This window comes from Topomyia yanbarensis, chromosome 2, assembly GCF_030247195.1.
Source record: "Topomyia yanbarensis strain Yona2022 chromosome 2, ASM3024719v1, whole genome shotgun sequence".
In the NCBI taxonomy this organism is placed as follows: domain Eukaryota; kingdom Metazoa; phylum Arthropoda; class Insecta; order Diptera; family Culicidae; genus Topomyia; species Topomyia yanbarensis.
Window position 1 is genome coordinate 4,144,051 of NC_080671.1, and position 26,451 is coordinate 4,170,501.

Below are 26,451 nucleotides of genomic sequence, written 5' to 3' on the forward strand. Positions count from 1 at the left end.
TGTCGATTTTAATAAATTCTGCAATGAATGTATAAAGGTGAAAATTTTTCCAAAATATGACCACAATTGCTTCGATTTGTAGTATTAGGTCACTAACATCCATTCAAAGTCTATTTGGCCACATTGGCCACCATCATCGGTTCCGAAAGCCCCGGCGGAAGTATCTAAATTCAGAATAACAGTCACATCGGTTTCTCGGAGATGGCTAGACCGATTCAACTAAACTTGGTCTCAAATGAAAGATATTGCGTCCCTGTAAATGGCTATTTAATTTCATCCCGATCCGACTTTTGGTTCCAGAGTTACAGGTTGTGGCGTACGATCACATAGCAAATTGTGATTCAAACCGATACTCCGATGAAAGCAAAAAAGGTAAAAATTTCGCTAAAATGTCTCTCAAACAACTTAAATTTGCTGTTCTAGGTCCCCGACGGCCAACCAAACTTTCGTTCACTACATTGACCACCATAGACGGTGCCGGAAGTGCCCGGGAAAAGCGGCCATCTTTCAAAATTGATGAACTCACATCAGTTTCCCGGAAATGGTTGGGCCGATTTTCGGAGCTCAAAATTTTTTTCAAAGGGGGGACCCCATGAAATTTCAGAAATCAAATTTGTATTTTTGATGTCAAATATCTTTAAAATGTATGAAACGTCGAGATTTTATGTCATCACAAAATTTTTTTTTTGTAAAAATCGATTTTTTTGGACTTTGCCGATTTCGCACCTTTTTTCAGTTCAATATTACCGTGGCTCTTTCTTTCTTTTACAAAATTTTAGAACTCGAATAATGATTGCTTTTCTTGTATATTTGTCATGTCATGTATAATAATAAAATGTAATATATGCATTTAAAAGCTTTTAATGAATATAAACAACGCACACATTCTCGTGATTCATGATTGAGAAAGGCACAATTGCACCGCTAGGTGGATTAAAATAGGTTTTTTTTTTAATATTGAAAGGAACATTTTTTTACTACTATCTTAATACAAAAAATACGATTCGATACACAAGATTGATTCAGCTATCTTAAGACTAGGAATACAGATTAATATACAATAAGAGGAACAAGTTTTTATGAGAAATTCCACAGCTATCTTACAAGGTGGGGATGAATAGTTTTTTATGAAAAAGTTTAAAGCTTTCTTAAAACTAGGAATATAATACAAGTTTGTTTTTTTTTTGTAACAGCAGCAGCAGTTGTATCAGGAACAGAGGAGAGTAGGCGGACACGATGGCAGGGGAAGAACAAAACATGCAACTTTCAGGCAAACGGGAGATCAGCGGCATGAATTAGAGCCTCAGGTTACTGAGATGTCCAGGAACGGGTTGACGGGTGGAATTCGTCGGACCCGCGGGGACGGCAGTAAGATAGTGGAACTCTGGTGTTAGTCGGCTCCACCAGGCAGGACAGGGAACTTCTAAAAACGAGAATAAATGAGATGGACTAAATTAGGATATTTATAGTTTTGATAAAAATGTAAATGAGGGACATATATGGGAGATCGCGATTTGTCAGAATATCACGAACTGGGACGGTCTACCTCGGGCCCGAACGGAATATTTTAACTGAGACCTAGCGTCACATTTGCTAAAGAGTCGGCCTTTTCATTGCCCGGGATAGAGCAATGAGACGGGACCCAAACAAAGGTATTCTGGTAAGATTTTTCAGATAACTTGCCCAGAGACTCCCGTATTTTCCCCAGAAAATACGGGAACTGCTTTTTAGGCTTCATAGCACGAAGAGCCTCGATAGAGCTGAGACTGTCCAAAATGGTGAAGTAGTGATCTGTGGGCAATGTGTCGTTGATCCCAAGGGTATACTGAGTAGCAGCTAATTCGGCGACATAAACTGAAGCAGGATCATTGAGCTTGAATGAAGCGGTGACATTATCATTGAAGATACCGAAGTCAGTGGACCCATCGAGATTTGATCCGTCGGTGTAAAACATTTTGTCGCAGTCGACTTCTCGGAATTTGTTATAAAATATATTGGTCGAGTGCATGCAACCTAAGGCAATGCGCAAGCAACGATACTGGACTCTCTCCAGTTTGATGAAGTGTATGTTCGCAGCGGAGCGGAAACAGAAACACCCGTACTCCATCACCGACAATATCGTTGTTTGGTACAACCTGATCAGGTCTCCTGGGTGAGCACCCCACCATGTTCCAGTTATTGTTCGGAGAAAATTGATCCTTTGTTGGCATTTCTGTTTCAGATACCTAATGTGACATCCCCAGGTACCTTTAGAATCGAACTAGATATTTAAATGTGAAAACCTGATTGATCGTTACACCCATTAATAGAAGCTGGAGTTGTACCGGCTCGCGCTTCCTAGAAAAGACAACCAATTCAGTTTTCTCCGTGGAGAACTCGATACTCAGCTGTAGAGCCCAAGCAGACAAATTGTCCAAAGTATCTTGCAATGGTCCTTGCAAGTCGGCAGCTTTGGGCCCGTCGTCGGCAAGTTGCCTTAGCGTGCATGAATTGGCAAGACAATCGTCAATGTCATTCACGTAAAAGTTGTAGAGTAGGGGACTTAGACATGAGCCCTGGGACCCATGTAGCTAAATCGCGATGTTGTTAAATCGCCATTCGAAAAGTGCATGTGCTTTTTAGACAATAGGTTTAGCAAAAAGTTGTTTAAAATCGGTGAAAGACCATGCTGGTGCAGCTTCTCTGATAGAAACTGAGGTAAAAGCCCCCTTAATATCCAAGAAGACTGATGCCATCTGCTCTTTGCTAGCATAGGCCATTTGGATTTCTGTAGAAAGCAACGCAAGGCAATCGTTCGTCCCTTTGCTTTTGCGGAAGCCAAATTGTGTATTTGGAAGTAAGCCATTTGCTTCAACCCAGTTGTCGAGGCGGGATAGGATCATTTTCTCGAACAACTTCCGGATACAGGAAAGCATTGAACTTGGCCGGTACGAGTTGTGGTTGGAGGCTGGTTTTCCTGGTTTTGAAATGGCGATGACCTTCACTTGGCTCCAGTCATAAGGGACAATGTTACCCTCGAGGAACTTGTTAAATAAGTTCAACAAGCGCCTTTTCGCAGGGTCAGGCAGATTTTTCAGCAAATTGAATTTGATTCTGTCTAACCCCGGGGCGTTATTGTTGCTTGACAAGAGAGCAAGTGAGAACTCCACCATTGAAAACGGTCTTTCGTTCGCGGTATCGTGAGGGGACGCGGCGCGGTACATTTTCTGTGCTGGGATAGAGTCCGGGTAGATCTTTTTGGCAAAAGCGAATATTCCACGTTCTCGTTGGTACTGTTTCGGTTACGCATATGTCGAGCCGTACCCCAAAGAGTGCTAATCGTTGTTTCTCTCATTAACCCGTCGACGAACCGGCGCCAATAACTGCGTTTTTTTGGCTTTCATTAGACTCTTCATTCGCCTTTCTAACGATGCGTACTGTTGATAGCTAGCGGGAAACCCGTCTTCCCGGAAGGCCTTATATGCAGTGGACTTCTCCGCGTACAGCTCTGAGCACTCTTTGTACCACCACGGGGTGGGAGACCGTCCATGGGTATTCGCGCTGGGTACTGGTTTAGTCTGAGCTTGATTCGCGCTGTCGAGAATCAAGCCAGCCAAAAACTTGTACTCTTCCTCCGGAGGAAGTTCTTGAGTGAATTCGATTTTAATGGATATCGCGGTTGCGTAACTCTTTCAATCAATGTTCCGTGTGAGGTCATATGAGACATTGATTGTTTCCGATGGTCTTGAACCGTTAGCAATTGAAATCACGATAGGCAAATGATCGCTACCGTGGGGATCAGGGATCACCTTCCACATGCAATCTAACTGTAGCGATGTCGAGCAAAGCGACAAATCCAACGCGCTTGCGCGTGCTGGTGGTGTAGGAATCCGCGTCATTTCTCCCGTGTTTAAGATGGTCATGTTGAAATTATCGCAAAGATCTTGGATTAATGTTGATCTATTATCATCATGAAGACAGCCCCATACCGTACCGTGCGAGTTAAAGTCTCCCAGAACTAGCCGCGGTGCCGGTAAGGATTCCGTGATATTACAAAGCGTTCGGTGCCCTACCGAGGCTCTAGGAGGAATGTAGATGGAAGCCATGCAAAGGTCTTTGCCTTTGATTAGAACTTGACAAGCGACAATTTCAATGCCTGGTGTCGAAGGGAGGTTAATTCGGTTGAAAGAATAGCACTTTTTGATCCCCAAAAGTACTCCTCCATAGGGGTTTTCTCGATCCAGACGAATTATATTAAAGTCGTGGAAGTTGAGATTTATATCGGAAGTTAACCAAGTTTCACATAATGCGAAAGCATCACATTTTAAACTATTTAGTAAAAATTTAAAGGAATCGATTTTCGGGAGGATACTTCTGCTGTTCCACTGTAGAACAGTGATCGAATCGGTGACCTCGTTCGATGACTTAGCCATCGAAGGATACGATCGCTGCAAGGAGGGGCCATTTAGTAGTCAACTGCTTCAAAAATGTTTGCACTATAGGGAGAAAACGTATCAGAAGGCTTTTAAGAGGATCAGTAACATTGAAAGCTGTGAAAATTAAGTCCACTATGTCAGAAAATTTCATTAGTCCGCTACTGGACTGAGTATCTGTTTGAAAAAAGGGGACACTTGGGGTTTTGGATGTCCCTGGAAGTGGTGGGTACTCCTTGTTAGAATTAATATTTCCAAGTCCTGGAGCAAATTGCTTCGGCTTTTGTGCATCACTTCCGTTGGATTTATTGGTTGTAGATGGCGCACTCTGAGTGGACGACACCTTGGCACCCTTACGAGGCAATGTAGGGGAGGCTGGATTTCTCCTCTTCCTGGATTCCCCTGGGTTAACCAAAGATGTTCCCTCTCGTGGGTCGTCAGATTCTTGCTCAACGTTAGCCAAACCAGCATAGGGATTTTCGGACAGGACAGATGGCGAAGCATTCTTTAGCATTTCTGCATAAGAACGCCTTGAGCGTTCCTTAAGGGAGCGCTTAATTTTATCCCCGCGCTGCTTGTACGCAGGACATGATTTAAGAGCATGTGAAGGGCCCCCGCAGCAAATACACTTTTCAGTTTCTTTGTCGCAAGAGTCATCCTCATGCTCTCCTTCGCATTTGCCGCATCGTTTCTTATTTCCACAATATGTGGCTGTGTGGCCCAACTGCTTGCAATTGCTGCAGTTCATGACCCGCGGTACGAACAGGCGAACTGGTAGGCGAACCTTGTCAAGGAGGATGTAGTTGGGAAGAGAGGACCCGGCGAATGTCACCCGAATCGAGCCTGATAGAGAGTAGGTAGTCTTACCTCCCTCGGTGTTTGCGGTATACAATTGTTTGCATTCCAAGATCTTAATCTGTTCAAGTGAGGGGTCCTTAAAGCAGCCAACCCCGTGCTCCAACAGTTCTTCGCATTTCAGGCCCGGTTCGGACACTACCCCATCGATTTCACAGGCCACACAAGGCACGTATGCTTTAAATTCCCGCGTAAAGCGCTCACAGCAAGCAATCGCGTTTGCCTGGCCGAGATCACTCACTAGAACACGTATCTTGTTTGCCCGAACACGTGTTATCTGAGTTACGGCCGGGTAATTAGCAGTCAAATCTCGAGAAAGTTTTAATATATTAACCGGTTTCTCTCCGGTCCGAAAATATACCACCCATGGCCCAGAGGAACCTTCTGGGTACTGCTTTATACGGGGAGCAATGCGAGTATTAGGGGGATCAGGGACTTCCATGATTACATCAGATGGTATTTCGCCCTCGGCCATTTAAGCACGAGGGCAGAGCGTTATATAAACGGGAATGTGTCTTATTATTTGATTACAAGGTAGAGTAAAAGTAGGGAAAAGGAAAGAAAGCAAACGAGGAAAAAAAATAAAGCAAAACTTATCTGCAAACAACGTCGATTGTTCCGCACCAGCGAAAACAATGTACTGGATTTACTGCCGGCACCAGCAGAATGGTAGCTAACGAACGAACAAAGGATGACCTTGAATCACTGAAATTTACACACCGAACACCACTGTGAAATATAACGATCCGTTCCGTTCAAAGGTTGGGAGACGTATCTGTTAACTGGTCTTGTCATGATTTAAAATATTAATTATCTTCTAGATAAATCGTTCAGCTCACACCTTTGTGGGGGTATGAGGTGGGACCATCATCATCATTCGTTAATAAAATTGAACCACTCCCTCTAATTATTTCCATACTCATCAGAGAACCCTCGAAAGTTGGCCAACTTCATGGAGCAATGGTGAGCTGGGAAGGTGGCTACATTCGATAATCCCTAAGGTATCAACGAAACCTTGGTTCAAGGGGATAGATGTGGGTCGAACCGCTCCCGTCTGGCAGATGCAGAATGTGATATTTTCCTTTATAGTGAAATGAATTTGACACATGTCTCCTACAAACTGACGGCACTGGTGATTGAGTGGTGAACGCTTCTCACCCCGTGGTTCTGAGCTCAATCCCAGCCGATGTCGTTGAGATTGTCTAAAGCTAAAATGGTATGGTCGTAAGAAATTCTTCATACGTGTGCTGGTTTTTGAAGCAGCGCTAAAAAAATTGCTTCTAGAAACCTCGTTCTGTAGATCTGATCATTGATCTAAGAGTTTTTGAAATGTTTTGCTTGCGTATTAGAATTATTTATGCACATCATGCTCGGTGCACTATCCCGTTCAAATACCAATCATCACCAGTGATGTATACAAACATCACAATCACTCGTGTATACCGGTATCATCATAGTAGCACGTGGCATCCAATTTCTCCTCCGGCGAGTATGTTGAATCACCAATGCGCATGTGTCCGATCTAGGCAAACAGCTGATTTCGTTGTCCTGATCCGCCAACGATATAGCATCATGGTTTGCTTCGCCAGGAAAAAGTGTGCCCGCCAGTTGGTAATTATTAAAGCAAATAGTAGCGGTAATGATGACGGAAGCGAAGCGTGAAAAATTGTGGGAGAATGCAGTGCCTTCTAGGATGCTTTCTGTTAGCAGGACTGTTTCCACGCGATATGAGAGCGAGAGCGGTACGGAGAGCGTCAGCGCGATTTTCATCAAATGAGAACATCGAAGGATGTTAGCAGTGAGATAAATCTTGAATTTTGGCTGGTCCGACTCCGCAGTTGCATTGGAGATTGTGTCGTGATCGGTCGAACAAAAAATCCGCGCTCGTTTGTGTGTTGGTCCAGAGTTCAGCGGTGAAGAGGAGTAGGAGTTTAAAGTGTGGTAAAAGGCCTCCTCTTGGTACGCTTATAAGGGTGGACAAGTGGTTCTACTTTAAAGACCCAATTTAATGGGCATTCGAGCAGCAGAATATGAATAAAGCTCAAGCATTCTTGTCGATTGGAGCTTGATTTTCTGTGAAACAAATTGGGTACTGGAAGGAAAAAAAGGGGATGACATTTTTTATCCATTACAATCCGGATCTAGCGGATTTGGTTCTTCCTCTGGTGGGAATACTGCGCTCGCAATAGTTGTCAGCGGATTGCAATGCAGAGTGGCAGATTTGCGATGGAAGCATTAAAGGCTATAAATAAATCAAATTTCTGTTTCCGATGGAGGCTTTAAGGGAAGGAACTGAATTGTTGCCGGAGGGTCGAAGCTGACGATGACGGTGCATATGAACGATGCGAAATGGGTTGGATTCTTATTATTAAGCGTACGGCCCGCTTCTGACATCAAGTAGTGCAAGTTTAACGAGCAGCATTGGAGTGCACTTGTGCTAAATGCAATAAATTAAAATTCAATTATGAAGAGACAGATTGAGGCTCGAGAGGGTTAAGAGGAAAATCGATTGCTGGACTCTCCGGCACAGATTGGAAACATCCGAATGAAGGGTGAGCTATAGTCGTCTTTCATTCATTTGCTGAGCAAACTCGGAAACGCAGAGGAAACAAGTCCCAGTTATTACACGGAACCAGTGCTGTGCTTCCGTTTCACCTTAATAATCACCATGTGTTCCCGTGCGCTAGCCTGCAAGCTCAGTGCAATCATTTTCAAAAGAGCAAACAGAAACCAGCTCGCCAGCCTCGCTCCCAGCATTCGGTGGAATTATCTGTTCGTTATGCTTTCACTTCATTCCTGATTTCTGACTGTGAGCGCTCTTCATTCCAACTATGCAACTCAAGTCGACGTCGTTTTGTTGCTTCCTGATGCCTAACAACGTACCTACCTGCCGTGAAACAAAAGTTTCCTGCTGATTTCGCTACTTACATTCCAAAGGGCGCGCGGGAATGTTGAAAATGGTATCATTCAACGGTACCAAGGTAGAATGGGAAGGGCGAGGGAGGAAGGAAGGGGATTGGAACGTACATACAAACATACCTACGTACATATATGATTTGTGGTGGAATGACAATTTAAAAATAAAAACAACCGCTCCTTGCCGTGGGGTATAAAAACGGCCTCGCATCAGTGCAGCCAATATGAAACCGGGGGATGAGAGTTCACGGCATCACAATCCTATATCTATTATCTCGGGCCTGATGGTCGACCCGCCACCACAACAAAAGGTATGAATGACGGAGCATAGTCGGTTAATTATAAGCGAACTTGGAAGCGGTTTGAGCCGCGAGGATGATTATTATTTTTTTGAATTTTTGAGCTGGAAAAAATCGATTGCGTACCCAATTCTAATTCTAATTCTATCTTTTCAAAAAAAATAGATAAATGATGTCAACAAAAAAAAAAATTTCAGTCATTCCTGTATTAGTTCGTGATTTTACAAAATTGAGCACTCTCTATCTAGCAGCCTTACGGCAGTAGGCCGCGCCTTTAGCCCTAGTCGTGGAAAACAAAGATGTTGGTATATTCTTCAACTCTCTGGTCGTTCCATTGATCAGACCCTTTTCGGTTTTTGTCACGAAATTGTTCGAACACTTTCTTCAGTTCGCACAGGAATTTTCAATTGGGCGCAATTGGGGCACGTTAAGGAGGTTGACGTTCTTCGGGATGACTGGGATCATCAATCGTTCCGGTGGTGCCGAGGTCAGATGTGGCCAGATTCTTGATGAAAGCTGCAAATTGCGGTAAACACATCGTACTTCCCCGTTGACCGCAAGTTTGCGAAGAAAAGAAGACCGGCTTTGACATCCCCTTCTCACTGATTGCCAGACACCAAAGGAACTTTGTGTGTCGTTGCTTATCTTCCTCCTAGGGGCGTGAAATAGCCTGACTCCTGCCAGCAATTGCCATTGAGCACTATGTACCTCTCGTCGTCCATGTCCAAATCACTTTGCGCTTCTTAGGGAAAACATCCTTTACGAGCACCTTCTGCCACTGCTTTTGGATTGCTGCTTTCGCATTAGACACGGCCTCATGACGATGTCCATGTTGGTCAAATACTTTTTGCCCGTCTGCCCGGTCGCATTGACCTCCCGGTCAAAGGCGAGGAAGTATTTTGCCGCTTTGTCATCCGTCTTCCGCTTTCATGCTTGCTGCACCTTCCGGTCACACAAAATCGTCGGCTTGCTTTTGATGCTCTCACCTTTCTCCAGGGTACACCACGATGACTTCTTCGTTCCGGAGGAGAGCCGGTTGTAATTACAAACCATGCATAGTTGCTGCAGTATTTTCGCCATGGCTGCCGTAAACAAACTGTTGGAGTTGTCAATTTTTTTCTGTGCATGGCCTACTAATATTTATTGACGATTCACTGTTGGATCCACCACCAGCACCAACTGGCAGTATAATCGCATGAGAAATCGGTGAACTTTGTTTCTTTTTTCAATGCAAGCTTTATCAAGTATGAATCCAATTCCAATCCCAATTTCAATCCCAATCCCAATTCCAATTCCAATTCCAATTCCAATTCCAATTCCAATTCCAATTCCAATTCCAATTCCAATTCCAATTCCAATTCCAATTCCAATTCCAATTCCAATTCCAATTCCAATTCCAATTCCAATTCCAATTCCAATTCCAATTCCAATTCCAATTCCAATTCCAATTCCAATTCCAATTCCAATTCCAATTCCAATTCCAATTCCAATTCCAATTCCAATTCCAATTCCAATTCCAATTCCATTTCCAACTCTTATCCCAATCCCAATCCCAATTCTAATCCCAATCCCAATCCCAATCCCAATCCCAATCCCAATCCCAATCCCAATCCCAATCCCAATCCCAATCCCAATCCCAATCCCAATCCCAATCCCAATCCCAATCCCAATCCCAATCCCAATCCCAATCCCAATCCCAATCCCAATCCCAATCCCAATCCCAATCCCAATCCCAATCCCAATCCCAATCCCAATCCCAATCCCAATCCCAATCCCAATCCCAATCCCAATCCCAATCCCAATCCCAATCCCAATCCCAATCCCAATCCCAATCCCAATCCCAATCCCAATCCCAATCCCAATCCCAATCCCAATCCCAATCCCAATCCCAATCCCAATCCCAATCCCAATCCCAATCCCAATCCCAATCCCAATCCCAATCCCAATCCCAATCCCAATCCCAATCCCAATCCCAATCCCAATCCCAATCCCAATCCCAATCCCAATCCCAATCCCAATCCCAATCCCAATCCCAATCCCAATCCCAATCCCAATCCCAATCCCAATCCCAATCCCAATCCCAATCCCAATCCCAATCCCAATCCCAATCCCAATCCCAATCCCAATCCCAATCCCAATCCCAATCCCAATCCCAATCCCAATCCCAATCCCAATCCCAATCCCAATCCCAATCCCAATCCCAATCCCAATCCCAATCCCAATCCCAATCCCAATCCCAATCCCAATCCCAATCCCAATCCCAATCCCAATCCCAATCCCAATCCCAATCCCAATCCCAATCCCAATCCCAATCCCAATCCCAATCCCAATCCCAATCCCAATCCCAATCCCAATCCCAATCCCAATCCCAATCCCAATCCCAATCCCAATCCCAATCCCAATCCCAATCCCAATCCCAATCCCAATCCCAATCCCAATCCCAATCCCAATCCCAATCCCAATCCCAATCCCAATCCCAATCCCAATCCCAATCCCAATCCCAATCCCAATCCCAATCCCAATCCCAATCCCAATCCCAATCCCAATCCCAATCCCAATCCCAATCCCAATCCCAATCCCAATCCCAATCCCAATCCCAATCCCAATCCCAATCCCAATCCCAATCCCAATCCCAATCCCAATCCCAATCCCAATCCCAATCCCAATCCAATCCCAATCCCAATCCCAATCCCAATCCCAATCCCAATCCCAATCCCAATCCCAATCCCAATCCCAATCCATCCAATCCCAATCCCAATCCCAATCCCAATCCCAATCCCAATCCCAATCCAATCCCAATCCCAATCCCAATCCCAATCCCAATCCCAACCCACCAATCCCAATCCCAATCCCAATCCCAATCCCAATCCCAATCCAATCCCATTCCCAATCCCAATCCCAATCCCAAGCCAATCCCAATCCCAATCCCAATCCAACCCATGCCCAATCCCAATCCAATCCCAATCCCAATCCAATCCCTATCCCAATCCAATCTCAATCAATCCAATCCCAATCCCAATCCCAATCCCAATCCCAATCCAATCCCAATCCAATCCCATTCCAATTCCACATTCCATTCCATCCATTCCCATTCCATTCCCATTCAACCAATTAACCATTCCCATTCCCATTCCCAATTCCCATTCCCATTCCATTCCCATTCCCATTCCCATTCCCATTCCCATTCCAATTCAATTCCAATTCCCATTCCCATTCCCATTCCCATTCCCATTCCATTCCCATTCCATTCCCATTCCCATTCCCATTCCCAATCCCATTCCATTCCTCCATTCCCATTCCCATTCCCCCATTCCCATTCCCATTCCCATTCCCATTCCCATTCCCATTCCCATTCCAATTCCCATTCCCATTCCATTCCCATTCCCATTCCCATTCCCATTCCCATTCCCATTCCCATTCCCATTCCATTCCCATTCCCATTCCCATTCCCATTCCATTCCCATTCCCATTCCCATTCCCATTCCCATTCCCATTCCCATTCCCATTCCCATTCCCATTCCCATTCCCATTCCCATTCCCATTCCCATTCCCATTCCCATTCCCATTCCATTCCCATTCCCATTCCCATTCCATTCCCATTCCATTCCCATTCCCATTCCCATTCCCATTCCCATTCCCATTCCCATTCCCATTCCCATTCCCATTCCCATTCCCATTCCCATTCCCATTCCCATTCCCATTCCATTCCCATTCCCATTCCCATTCCCATTCCCATTCCCATTCCCATTCCCATTCCATTCCCATTCCCATTCCCATTCCCATTCCCATTCCCATTCCCATTCCCATTCCCATTCCCATTCCCATTCCCATTCCCATTCCATTCCCATTCCCATTCCCATTCCCATTCCATTCCCATTCCAATTCCCATTCCCATTCCCATTCCCATTCCCATTCCCATTCCATTCCCATTCCCATTCCCATTCCCATTCCCATTCCCATTCCCATTCCCATTCCCATTCCCATTCCCATTCCCATTCCCATTCCCATTCCCATTCCCATTCCCATTCCCATTCCCATTCCCATTCCCATTCCCATTCCCATTCCCATTCCCATTCCCATTCCCATTCCCATTCCCATTCCCATTCCCATTCCCATTCCCATTCCCATTCCATTCCCATTCCCATTCCCATTCCCATTCCCATTCCCATTCCCATTCCCATTCCCATTCCCATTCCCATTCCCATTCCCATTCCCATTCCCATTCCCATTCCCATTCCCATTCCCATTCCCATTCCCATTCCCATTCCCATTCCCATTCCCATTCCATTCCCATTCCCATTCCCATTCCCATTCCCATTCCCATTCCCATTCCCATTCCCATTCCCATTCCCATTCCCATTCCCATTCCCATTCCCATTCCCATTCCCATTCCCATTCCCATTCCCATTCCCATTCCCATTCCCATTCCCATTCCCATTCCCATTCCCATTCCCATTCCCATTCCCATTCCCATTCCCATTCCCATTCCCATTCCCATTCCCATTCCCATTCCCATTCCCATTCCCATTCCCATTCCCATTCCCATTCCCATTCCCATTCCCATTCCATTCCCATTCCCATTCCCATTCCCATTCCATTCCCATTCCATTCCCATTCCCATTCCCATTCCCATTCCCATTCCCATTCCCATTCCCATTCCCATTCCCATTCCCATTCCCATTCCCATTCCCATTCCCATTCCCATTCCCATTCCCATTCCCATTCCCATTCCATTCCCATTCCCATTCCCATTCCCATTCCCATTCCCATTCCCATTCCATTCCCATTCCCATTCCCATTCCCATTCCCATTCCCATTCCCATTCCATTCCCATTCCCATTCCCATTCCCATTCCCATTCCCATTCCCATTCCCATTCCCATTCCCATTCCCATTCCCATTCCCATTCCCATTCCCATTCCCATTCCCATTCCCATTCCCATTCCCATTCCCATTCCCAATCCTATTTCCATTCCCATTCCCATTCCCATGCCCATTCCCAATCCTATTCCCATTCCCAAGCCCAATCCCATTCCCAATCTTATTCCCATTCCCATTCCCATTCCCATGCCCATTCCCAATCCTATTCCCATTCCAATTCCCATTCCCATTCCCATTCCCATTCCCATTCCCAATCCCAATCCCAATATCAATCCCAATCCCAATGTCAATCCCAATTTTAACTCAAATCTAACTCATGATCCCTTTTTCTTTTGACGGATCAATTGAATTCTTCAGTTTCAATTCCAATTTTAATTTTCCCAATCCCAATCCCAATCGCAATCCCAATCCCAATCCCAATCCCAATCCCAATCCCAATCCCAATCCCAATCCCAATCCCAATCCCAATCCCAATCCCAATCCCAATCCCAATCCCAATCCCAATCCCAATCCCAATCCCAATCCCAATCCCAATCCCAATCCCAATCCCAATCCCAATCCCAATCCCAATCCCAATCCCAATCCCAATTCTAATCCTAATCCCAATCCCAATCCCAATCCCAATCCCAATCCCAATCCCAATCCCAATCCCAATCCCAATCCCAATCCCAATCCCAATCCCAATCCCAATCCCAATCCCAATCCCAATCCCAATCCCAATCCCAATCTCAATCCCAATCCCAATCCCAATCCCAATCCCAATCCCAATCCCAATCCCAATCCCAATCCCAATCCCAATCCAATCCCAATCCCAATCCCAATCCCAATCCCAATCCCAATCCCAATCCCAATCCCAATCCCAATCCCAATCCCAATCCACATCCCAATCCCAATCCCAATCCCAATCCCAATCCCAATCCCAATCCCAATCCCAATCCCAATCCCAATCCCAATCCCAATCCCAATCCCAATCCCAATCCCAATCCCAATCCCAATCCCAATCCCAATCCCAATCCCAATCCCAATCCCAATCCCAATCCCAATCCCAATCCCAATCCCAATCCCAATCCCAATCCCAATCCCAATCCCAATCCCAATCCCAATCCCAATCCCAATCCCAATCCCAATCCCAATCCCAATCCCAATCCCAATCCCAATCCCAATCCCAATCCCAATCCCAATCCCAATCCCAATCCCAATCCAATCACAATCCCATTCCCATTCCCATTCCTATTCCCATTCCTATTCCCATTCCCATTCCCATTCCCATTCCCATTCCCATTCCCATTCCCATTCCCATTCCCATTCCCATTCCCATTCCCATTCCCATTCCCATTCCCATTCCCATTCCCATTCCCATTCCCATTCCCATTCCCATTCCCATTCCCATTCCCATTCCCATTCCCATTCCCATTCCCATTCCCATTCCCATTCCCATTCCCATTCCCATTCCCATTCCCATTCCCATTCCCATTCCCATTCCCATTCCCATTCCCATTCCCATTCCCATTCCCATTCCCATTCCCATTCCCATTCCCATTCCCATTCCCATTCCCATTCCCATTCCCATTCCCATTCCCATTCCCATTCCCATTCCCATTCCCATTCCCATTCCCATTCCCATTCCCATTCCCATTCCCATTCCCATTCCCATTCCCATTCCCATTCCCATTCCCATTCCCATTCCCATTCCCATTCCCATTCCATTCCCATTCCCATTCCCATTCCATTCCCATTCCCATTCCCATTCCCATTCCCATTCCCATTCCCATTCCCATTCCCATTCCCATTCCCATTCCCATTCCCATTCCATTCCCATTCCCATTCCCATTCCCATTCCCATTCCCATTCCCATTCCCATTCCCATTCCCATTCCCATTCCCATTCCCATTCCCATTCCCATTCCCATTCCCATTCCCATTCCCATTCCCATTCCCATTCCCATTCCCATTCCCATTCCCATTCCCATTCCCATTCCCATTCCCATTCCCATTCCCATTCCCATTCCCATTCCCATTCCCATTCCCATTCCCATTCCCATTCCCATTCCCATTCCCATTCCCATTCCCATTCCCATTCCCATTCCCATTCCCATTCCCATTCCCATTCCCATTCCCATTCCCATTCCCATTCCCATTCCCATTCCCATTCCCATTCCCATTCCCATTCCCATTCCCATTCCCATTCCCATTCCCATTCCCATTCCCATTCCCATTCCCATTCCCATTCCCATTCCCATTCCCATTCCCATTCCCATTCCCATTCCCATTCCCATTCCCATTCCCATTCCCATTCCCATTCCCATTCCCATTCCCATTCCCATTCCCATTCCCATTCCCATTCCCATTCCCATTCCCAATCCTATTTCCATTCCCATTCCCATTCCCATGCCCATTCCCAATCCTATTCCCATTCCCATTCCCAAGCCCAATCCCATTCCCAATCTTATTCCCATTCCCATTCCCATTCCCATGCCCATTCCCAATCCTATTCCCATTCCAATTCCCATTCCCATTCCCATTCCCATTCCCATTCCCATTCCCATTCCCATTCCCATTCCCATTCCCATTCCCATTCCCATTCCCATTCCCAATCCCAATCCCAATATCAATCCCAATCCCAATGTCAATCCCAATTTTAACTCAAATCTAACTCATGATCCCTTTTTCTTTTGACGGATCAATTGAATTCTTCAGTTTCAATTCCAATTTTAATTTTCCCAATCCCAATCCCAATCGCAATCCCAATCCCAATCCCAATCCCAATCCCAATCCCAATCCCAATCCCAATCCCAATCCCAATCCCAATCCCAATCCCAATCCCAATCCCAATTCTAATCCTAATCCCAATCCCAATCCCAATCCCAATCCCAATCCCAATCCCAATCCCAATCCCAATCCCAATCCCAATCCCAATCCCAATCCCAATCCCAATCCCAATCCCAATCCCAATCCCAATCCCAATCCCAATCCCAATCCCAATCCCAATCCCAATCCCAATCCCAATCCCAATCCCAATCCCAATCCCAATCCCAATCCCAATCCCAATCCCAATCCCAATCCCAATCCCAATCCCAATCCCAATCCCAATCCCAATCCCAATCCCAATCCCAATCCCAATCCCAATCCCAATCCCAATCCCAATCCCAATCCCAATCCCAATCCCAATCCCAATCCCAATCCCAATCCCAATCCCAATCACAATCCCAATCCCATTCCCATTCCCATTCCCATTCCTATTCCCATTCCCATTCCCATTCTCATTCCCATTCCCATTCCCATTCCCATTCCCATTCCCATTCCCATTCCCATTCCCATTCCCATTCCCATTCCCATTCCCATTCCCATTCCCATTCCCATTCCCATTCCCATTCCCATTCCCATTCCCATTCCCATTCCCATTCCCATTCCCATTCCCATTCCCATTCCCATTCCCATTCCCATTCCCATTCCCATTCCCATTCCCATTCCCATTCCCATTCCCATTCCCATTCCCATTCCCATTCCCATTCCCATTCCCATTCCCATTCCCATTCCCATTCCCATTCCCATTCCCATTCCCATTCTTATTCCCATTCCCATTCCCATTCCCATTCCCATTCCCATTCCCATTCCCATTCCCATTCCCATTCCCATTCCCATTCCCATTCCCATTCCCATTCCCATTCCCATTCCCATTCCCATTCCCATTCCCATTCCCATTCCCATTCCCATTCCCATTCCCATTCCCATTCCCATTCCCATTCCCATTCCCATTCCCATTCCCATTCCCATTCCCATTCCCATTCCCATTCCCATTCCCATTCCCATTCCCATTCCCATTCCCATTCCCATTCCCATTCCCATTCCCATTCCCATTCCCATTCCCATTCCCATTCCCATTCCCATTCCCATTCCCATTCCCATTCCCATTCCCATTCCCATTCCCATTCCCATTCCCATTCCCATTCCCATTCCCATTCCCATTCCCATTCCCATTCCCATTCCCATTCCCATTCCCATTCCCATTCCCATTCCCATTCCCATTCCCATTCCCATTCCCATTCCCATTCCCATTCCCATTCCCATTCCCATTTCCATTTCCATTTCCATTCCCATTCCCATTCCCATTCCCACTCCCATTCCCATTCTTATTCCCAATCCCAATCTCAATCCTAATTTTAACTCAAATCTAATTCATGATCCTTTTTTCTTTTGTCGGATCAATTGAATTCATCAATTTCAATTCCAATTCTAATTTTCCGATTTCATTTCTCCCGTTTCATTTCGCCATTTCCAATTCCTCCATTCCGTTTCTGCCGTTCCAATTCAGCAATTTCGATTTTGCAATGCCAAACCTCGCAATCAATTTCTCCAATTCCAATTCTTCCACAATAACACCAATCACTACTCTATTCACACTCGTAATTTCCACTCGTTTCACTAACAATACAACACTCCCGACCTACTGTGATCGTATTTTTCCTATACAGAATGGAACGGCATGGTGAGCCAAACGTTGCTACCGACAACACCATCAGAGAATGCTTTTCCTCGGGGAAAATTCTGCTCCCAAATGCTCCCGTCTACCAATTTCCACCCCCTCCTTATATTTTGATGAGCTTTAAATCAGTTTTCACTTGATACCAGTCGGTGTTGCTTTCATCCTTCATGCATATTTTGTGCGTGCTCTCGTTCTTCGACGGAATAATACCCTTCCATATCGGCGGCATCTGTCGCGACACCCAGATTCCGAAGTTCCATTATGGGTCCATGCATTATTTACTGTGACATACATTCGAATTTCAGGCTTTTGTTATAGTCACGTACCATCCACCGGTTAGTTTTTCCGCTTTAGGTGGGAAAAGGCAATGAGCAGTTCGAGAGTGTTTCATTGCTGTATTGTTTTTGTAGTAGGCAGGTTCTTTTTTCCTGTGAAGTATGCATCTTATGTTAACCTTCGTCGTCGTGTTGATAATGCACAAGCAGTGGGTCTGGGCTTCAAGCGTGGTAATTTCCCAAGGCAAAAGGGTTACTACGATGGAGATGCTTGAGTGGTTGCCTCTCTTGAGAACAAGCACGTGCTTCTCGTACCACATGGCACACTTCTCTCTCCTTCGTTCTCTACCAAGAGAGGACAATCATGTGGCATACTTCTCTCTCAGATCTAGTGACGTTTCATTTGGCGCCAATTTTCGGGTCATCGTGTATGGATAAATTGCAGCAATTTTAATGGAATCGACTTGAAATATTAGTCCACTTATGTCGGTAAATGACATGCATATGTCAGACAGCCTGCGGCAAAAGGGATACAGATACAAGCGAGAGTGAACAATGCTGTTGCGGTTAACCGTAATACTCCTGTGGTTTCGGGAGCATATGGGTGGGTCGCTATCAGCTTCGATTGCTCCATCCTCGCCGTCGTGGATGAATTTTGAAAACTACACCATTGCACCGGAGTTTGCGATGAGGAGCAGGCTTTTGAGAAGTATAGATAACTCGGTGCTGCTGGTGAATGAAACCAAGGTGGTGAATAGAAATTCCATCAATACGGCATTCGAGCGGACGAGGCCTGCGGCTAGTGGATCTCGGCGGATGCGGGAGGTATCAATTCTGGGTCTGTTCGAGCTTAGCACTCGGCATGGAGTGCGAAAGGAAGGTTATAGTGAACTAGCAGCCGCCCAGCTCGCCGTGCGACACATCAACCGGAGGGGACTGCTGTTGGGATATACGTTAAAGTTGCTGACGAATGATACGAAGGTTTGTATGGATAATTTACTGTACATGTTACTGCAATCATAATCGTTTTAATGTAACTTACTACAAGGTGTTGTCACCAAAATCAATCACATCAATCACAAACCACCACGCTACTACATAGATTGAATCTCTAATGCAGACGCTTGGTTATCCATCATTTCAGTGCGATCCCGGTGTTGGAATCGACCGATTCTTCCACGCTTTGTACACGCATCAGGACAAGCGTATCATCATGGTACTGGGATCGGCTTGTTCCGAAGTCACCGAAAGCCTAGCGAAGGTAGTCCCGTACTGGAATATAGTGCAGGTAAGGTTTAAAAGATCAATCGAAAACGGAATCCCAAAATCAGTTTCTCTTTTCGGATAGGTTTCCTTCGGTTCCACCTCCCCCGCGCTCAGCGATCGTCGTGAATTTCCGCTGTTCTATCGAACGGTCGCGCCGGATTCCTCCCACCACTCGGCACGGATAGCCTTCATCAAGTACTTTGGCTGGGACACGGTGGCAACGTTTTCCGAAAACGAAGAAGGCCATTCGCTGGCAATAAATGATCTAGTTACCGAGCTGGAACGCGCTAATATTACGTGCGCTGCAACAATTTCCTTCGCGGAGACCGATTTCAAGGAACAGCTTAAACTGCTGCGGGTATTGTGTGTTCGAAACTGACCCTAACTAGTCTGATCCGATTTCCTGCCTAACTTTAATTCACCACCGTATGAGCGCTGTAATTGAATCCACACTCACTTAGATATTTCCCACTACCCTGATCTTTAGACACCACCCTATCAGTAGACCTTTAGTAGCCTGTTGTTTTCGTTGATCCTTGAATGGCGGTGATGACTCGATCTGAATAGGTAAGACCACTTGTGCGAATAAATGTTCTTTTGCTTGCTTGCTTGCTTGTTTTTCGTTATTACAGCACTTATAGCTTTGAGCGATTGTGTTTGAGAATTAGGCCGCGGCGACTGAACAAATATTTTTACTTTTTTGCAGGACAAGGACATACGAGTGATTATTGGAAGCTTTTCACACGGGATAGCTGCTAATGTATTTTGTGAGGTAGGTGATATTGTAATGGCCTCGAGATGACATATTAAAACTCCAACAGTTATGGTGAAGCACAAACATTTTAAAGTATGGGTAAACTTTATCAGTTTGAAAACCATTACACACATTGCCTTTCAAGTCCGGTTCAAACCTTGTAGTTAAATGGTCAAATAAGTGGCAAGGATATTTGGTTTACCTTTCGTTAAGAGAACAGTGACTCATAAAAAAGGTGTTTTTTTAGTATTTTTTGGACATGACAACAATAAGAGAAACGAATTATCTTTCCTGTTGAATCAAAAAAAAGTTTTTCGAATGTCAGACTACTTAAGTCATGGGTGCGTTTCGACTTCGTCTCATCAGAAACCAACACTAACTTATTGTCGGAATAGATAAACGCCGGCTTGACGCTAAATCTCTAAAACGGAAACATTCTTTCAGCGGTAAGCTTGAATCTAGTTGGTACCCCCGCACGGTACTATCTTTGATTTTAGGCCTGAGTTTAGTTCGGTCTAAGATGTTAGCACCTGTCATTGCAGAAATGGCTGCATCCTGAAGCCAAATGTAAACAGTGTAAAAGGCCGCCATGTTCCTCTTGCATACATATCAATAATTTGAATCAACTTTTCGATCTTTATGTGCAATATTATGGCCCATGTTGCACACAAACCATATGAGGGCAAGTAAGCAAGTTTTATCCCGTACGAAAAACAGGTTGAATCGAGTTTTAAATGCCATTTTTTTGATATTCTTTTCATTATCGTCCTATCTATAAGGAGCTACACGCTTATTTCAAAACGCCACGTCGTGAGTTATAGTGCAGGTTAGCAGACGTCGAATAATTTTTAAACTGACCGTCGAACGAAATTTTATAATTTGTTAGTTTACTTATGGTTATCAAAAAGAGTGAAACTGTTTAATTTGCCCACAATTTTTTAGTTATTTTAACAAGAGGAATCAAAAGAAAAGAAACAAAATAATCAAAACTAAGCAAGCGGATGTTGATTTATATTTTTATTACAATCGAAAGAGTTCAAAACTAATGCTGATTTAGTTTTTAGAACCGAGTCGCTCTTGGTTCGCTCTGAGCTGTCACATTTGTATGGATTTTGTAAATATTAGAGCGAACCTAGGGCGACTCTGATTTAAAACCGAAATCAGCATAAGATTGAATAAAAGATTGTAAATAAAGCCATGCCATGCAACCTATATAACACTTTTAAATATGACGGCAAAGAATCTGCTACAAAAAAATCTCACTTTGATCTTTATTCAAATGATATCGAAGCTTGCCAATATTGTTTCACTATTTATAATTTTCATTCAGATCTTGGACGACTAGCATTTCCACTGTAGAACAAATTGTTGTTTAATTCTTAGTGATAGAACAGTTATGCACAAGGTATGAAAGAGTTGTGAAAGTTGAAACTGGACAGATGGCTTGGCAAAATTACGCAAGAAGTTGAATACGGAAAAATCGCCAAACTCGTGTCGGGACTTAAAGGGCTTGTGTAAGGTATTATCGGCAGAAATCGCATTCTTTATTTTTTTTCGGTGCAAAGATTGTTTGTCTATTCAGTCAGGTGCCACGTCGAAAACTGGTTTTGCGGTGTGCATCATAACTCAAAATTTTCTGGAGCAATCGTTGAGACATTTGCACAGTTGTTTTTCACATCATTCCACAAGTAACTAAGGGAGCTTTTATTTTTTGGTCGATTCTCGAATTTTTCGTAGCACTTTGAAGCCAAAGTCCGATTATTGTTAAAATATCTAACATATTATTGTAAAAATAATAGTTAAGAATTTCGCAAAAAGCTTTTGTTACCTTGGGTAATGATGTGAAGAAGAAGAATTGTGCAAAATTCAGAACGATTGGTCCAGGATATTTTGAGTTATTATTTACACCGTTTTTTGTCGAGGTGCCTCCTCAAGATTCACTGTCTGCATCAGTGTCAGGTTCAATTTGTAAAGTTATAATTGTCAATTCATTATCAGACAGATCCCAGACTATCGGAAGTATTTAATTGTAATTTATTATTTTGTAAGCGGGATTTGACGCTTTCTCAATTTTGGCATGACGTCAGCAAAATTTCGTTGAACTGAACGTTTTAGCAATCCAAGATGTTGAAAGCTCAGTAATTTAGATCCCATTTGACAGATTTACTTTGCTGAAAATAAGCTTTTAAAATTGTCAAATTCTCAGCTCAATTACTGATCTTTTGGTATTTCAGGGTTGATTAGGTAATCGTGCTGATAATTTGAATTACATCATTTTCAGCCAAGTAGGTCTGCCAAATTTTATATGCATGGTTAGTGAAATAGATGTCAGATTTCTATTTCAAGGACCACGTAATTATCTAAAGCGAATAATCAATTGTATTTGGCATTTTTAATGTGCTGCAGAACAGCAACTAATACAACCATTTCAAAAGAGGGCTTACCTCTTTTGAAATGTTTCTATTTTTCTAAAATAATTTGATTTAATTTGAAATAGTCAGATTTGGCTGAACTGTCTTACTACTAAATATAATGTTAGAGAAGCTCTCTCAGTCCTTGGAGTGGCTAGCGAATAACAATAGAACTCCATAACGTTCTCGATAGTATGTACCATTATTACCAAAATAGCAAAATAACGTTTTAGCCAATTATATTTCTTAAATAATTCTAATATTACTTTGCTTACGCTAAATCGAGGATTCCAAAATTGTTTTAAAAATATAAATACACCAGACTATTCAATGGCATCAACAGTGAATTTTCAATTAACCTCATTGTACGGTTTTTAGCATTGCCGTGTATTGCCGATCAAAACGCAGTAATGCAAATGGCAGCATCATGTTACCGGAAGAAGACAAAAATATGCAAAAATTTGTCATGCTCCTCTTGCACACACTTCGTTATTTTCAATCCTCTCTTCGGCTTTCTTCTGAATAAATATGGCTCTTTTTACTCACAATAAAGGTGACAATAAATACGTCAGTTTTATCAGGTAGGAAAGTCAAGCTCCGTCAAATTAAATCTACCTGCATTTTCGATTTCCTCGTTCTTTCCTTCTCTCTACACGCTTGATTCCAATTGCACATCAAAGGGTTGCAGTACAGCACGTTTGTATAAATCGAATCACATATTCTGACCAAAGTTGTTTTTGCGAATTAGAAACACTGCAATTAGAATTTATTTATTTATTTATTTATTTATTTATTTATTTATTTATTTATTTATTTATTTATTTATTTATTTATTTATTTATTTATTTATTTATTTATTTATTTATTTATTTATTTATTTATTTATTTATTTATTTATTTATTTATCATCGGACATTATAGTCTAAATGATTCGGGTGGGAAAAAGTCCGTTTGAGTTGGCCTCCTCCTACCAGGCGCCACCCTCAAATGGACGTAAAAACCACTATCTTTTCGTAAGGTTGAAAGTATAAAGTCAAGTAAAATTACATGTCAGGTTTCTTATTACTAATACACATAATAATGACAGTAAACGCAATCGTCTTAAATTGCTTGCAAATATTTTCGAGGAGTCACCAAACTCAAAGGCACCGTCAGCACGAGAAAAGGTTCGAGTCATTGAAGACAGTGGCTCATGGAATCTAAAAGATGTCCGATGGAACCTCGGCAATTATAGTGCTGTATCACGTGTTCTCCTCGCTACTCGGAAATCTAAGCGGGACATCAGTTCAGGCGCATCACATTCTCCATTTAAGATTTTCACCAAGGTAGTAGCTTGCTGGATACTGCGACGACATTCTAAAGTCTCCAAATTGAGCAGCTGGCAACGGTCACGATACGGTGGTAAATTTTGCGGGTCCCGCCAAGGCAAGTTCCAAAGAGCTAAGCGTATAAACCTTTTCTGTACTCTTTCCAATTTTAAACACCAAGTTAGGTGATGCGGATTCCAAACCGATGAGACGAACTCGAGGGTTGGTCTAACCAAAGCGCAGTATCCGTAAAATCCCGTGAAATCTTCGAAATAAATCCCAACTGCCGATTTGCTTTCGCAATTATGTTGGTCATATGAGAATTGAAGGACAGTTTGTGGTCAAGAACTACACCCAGGTCACAGACTTCATTGACTCTTTGTACCGCAACCCCGTCGATACTGTAATCGAAGATTAACGGATCGTTCTTCCTATGGAACGTCATCACGGAGCATTTGGCAATATTTACGGTAAGCTGATTCATTCGACACCACTTCACAAAGCGATCCAAAAGTGCTTCCAGCTGGTGGCAGTCCTCGACTAAGATGGATGACTAAGTACAGCTTAAGGTCTTCAGCAAATATGAGCTTACACCCGGAACCTAACACTACTGCTACATCATTAAAAAACAGTGAGAAAAGTAGTGGGCCTAGATTGCTGCCTTGCGGTACACCTGATCTATTGGTAAACGGAGCCGATATACAAGAGTCCAATTTCACACAAAGCGTTCTGTGCGTAAGATAGGAGCGTAGCCCCGATGTAAGCTTGTCGGACGCTCCTAACTTGAATTTCATGGTCGATTCGGTCAAATGCTGCTTTCAAATCTGTGTATATAGTGTCCATTTGTGTTTTCTTCTCCATGCAATTGACGTAAATTCGAGCAGGTTTGTTAAAACGGATCGCCCGGGCATGAAACCATGTTGGTCTGGGGAGATGAAACTTCTTGTACGGCTGAGGATGAATTGACTGACAACAATTTCAAACAACTTAGATCCAACTGAAAGATTCGTTATTCCGCGGTACTGGTTGATATTTCGCTTATCTCCGGCTTTGAACACCGAGAAAATGTAGGATTGCTTCCAAACGTCGGGGAGCTTAGTAAACAGTAAACAGCAGCTGGAATCCCATCCGGTCCAGGGGAGAAAGAGCTTTTTAGCTTTCTTGCAGCTGCTATTACCATGTCGGGTGAAACCAAAAAGGTATCTGTCGTGACGCTTGGAAGCCATTTTGGAGTCTGCTAAAATTTGGTAGTCTGTCCGCTCGCTTCAAATTTATAACACAGAATGAATCGCTGAACTCAATTCAAAGTTTAGCGAAGCAACGAGCATGTATATAAATTCTCTTCTCTCTCCAGTCTTGCTATGCCATCATCCCTCTCTCTCTCAATCGTGCCCGTCGAAAAAGGCGCTTTTCCTCTTCGCTCTATCTTGCTTCTCAATTTTAACGAGTGGTTGCACGAAGGCTGCGGGGAAACTTCGGTAACCGTCGTTTTTTTTGTTTGTTTAAGACACCGGTAGCAAATGCGTTCGTCTCTCGGCAAGGTATCGTTCATCTGCAAGATTGCTCTCCTGCTTGTTCTCGTTCTTCTCTCAATAGAGTGCACAAACGCGATTCCTCCGCAGAGAACTTCGGCAGACGTCGTTCTTCAACTTCCGGCAGCAATGCGTTCGTCGCACGCTTGAGGAAGTTGCGTTTCGTTTACACTGAGTAAATTTATCTGTTGAATTAGTTTTGAGCCGTTTGCTGCGTGATAGTATCAGAAAGATGCTGAAATCATCACCTAATTTTTATTCCTGTTATATAGTTCGATTTGCATTATATTATTTTCGTCATATACCCCACAGTATCTAAATCAGCGATATCTTGCGGAACAGTTCCTAATTTTTCGATTTCGGTTTCCTGATCAAACGCTGAACAGGGAGCAAAGACTGAGGCGAAATGATTGGCAAACAATTCACAGGCTGTTGCAGTGGACGACGCTGCCTTTTCATCGAGGTACACATTGGAAGGAAAGCTGGAATTTTTCCGTTTAGAATTCACAAAGATCCAAAATCCTTTAGGATTACTTCGTAAGCCGACTTGAACTCGTTGTGCATATGATCTATACAGAACAGCGTTAAGATTCCGGTATGCTTCACTAGCAACGTGAAAGTCGTGACTTGTAGCCGGCGATCGTTTGCGACGAAGTTTGCGTTGGCATGCATTTCGTTTTCGGCGAAGGGATCGCAGCGTCGATGTACTCCACGCCGGGGAAACAGGCTGTCGTTTTACCGGGAGATTATTCTGCAACCAGTCCTGAATTACTCGGCAGAAGTTTATAGTCATTGCATCTGCATCGCTGTTTCCTAGATGCGTTGACCAATCCAGATGGAGCAAATAATCACACAGCTCGGACAAATCAATCTTGCGATAATTCAGCTGTTGGCTAGTTGTCACAACTACCGGCATAGCCGGACAACTAGGTGACAACTAGCGGAGGGTGGTGCGTGTAGACGGGTAGAAGGGGGGATACTGACTTCTCGACCGAAATGTTGTGGTCCATCGAGCAGAAAACTAAGTCAAGGACCCGTCCGATTTGATTGGCATGTACATTA

The 26,451-nt window shown here is 44.0% G+C and overlaps 1 protein-coding gene across 4 annotated transcripts in view; it reads left to right on the top strand.

Moving 5' to 3' along the window:
• Nucleotides 1-7,110: 7,110 nt before the first annotated feature.
• LOC131678278 (gamma-aminobutyric acid type B receptor subunit 2) overlaps nt 7,111-26,451 on the top strand; it is a 42,239-nt gene continuing 22,898 nt past the window's right edge. Inside the window, exons 1-5 of one of the 4 annotated variants that reach the window (XM_058958305.1) lie at nt 7,111-7,226; nt 18,506-19,100; nt 19,264-19,407; nt 19,468-19,743; nt 20,092-20,157. In XM_058958305.1, coding sequence (XP_058814288.1) covers nt 18,675-19,100; nt 19,264-19,407; nt 19,468-19,743; nt 20,092-20,157 — 912 coding nt within the window. In that variant the 5' untranslated portion in view covers nt 7,111-7,226; nt 18,506-18,674. The remainder of the gene's footprint in view (nt 7,227-18,505; nt 19,101-19,263; nt 19,408-19,467; nt 19,744-20,091; nt 20,158-26,451) is intronic. The other 3 variants (XM_058958307.1, XM_058958306.1, XM_058958308.1) reach the window with 3 other exon arrangements.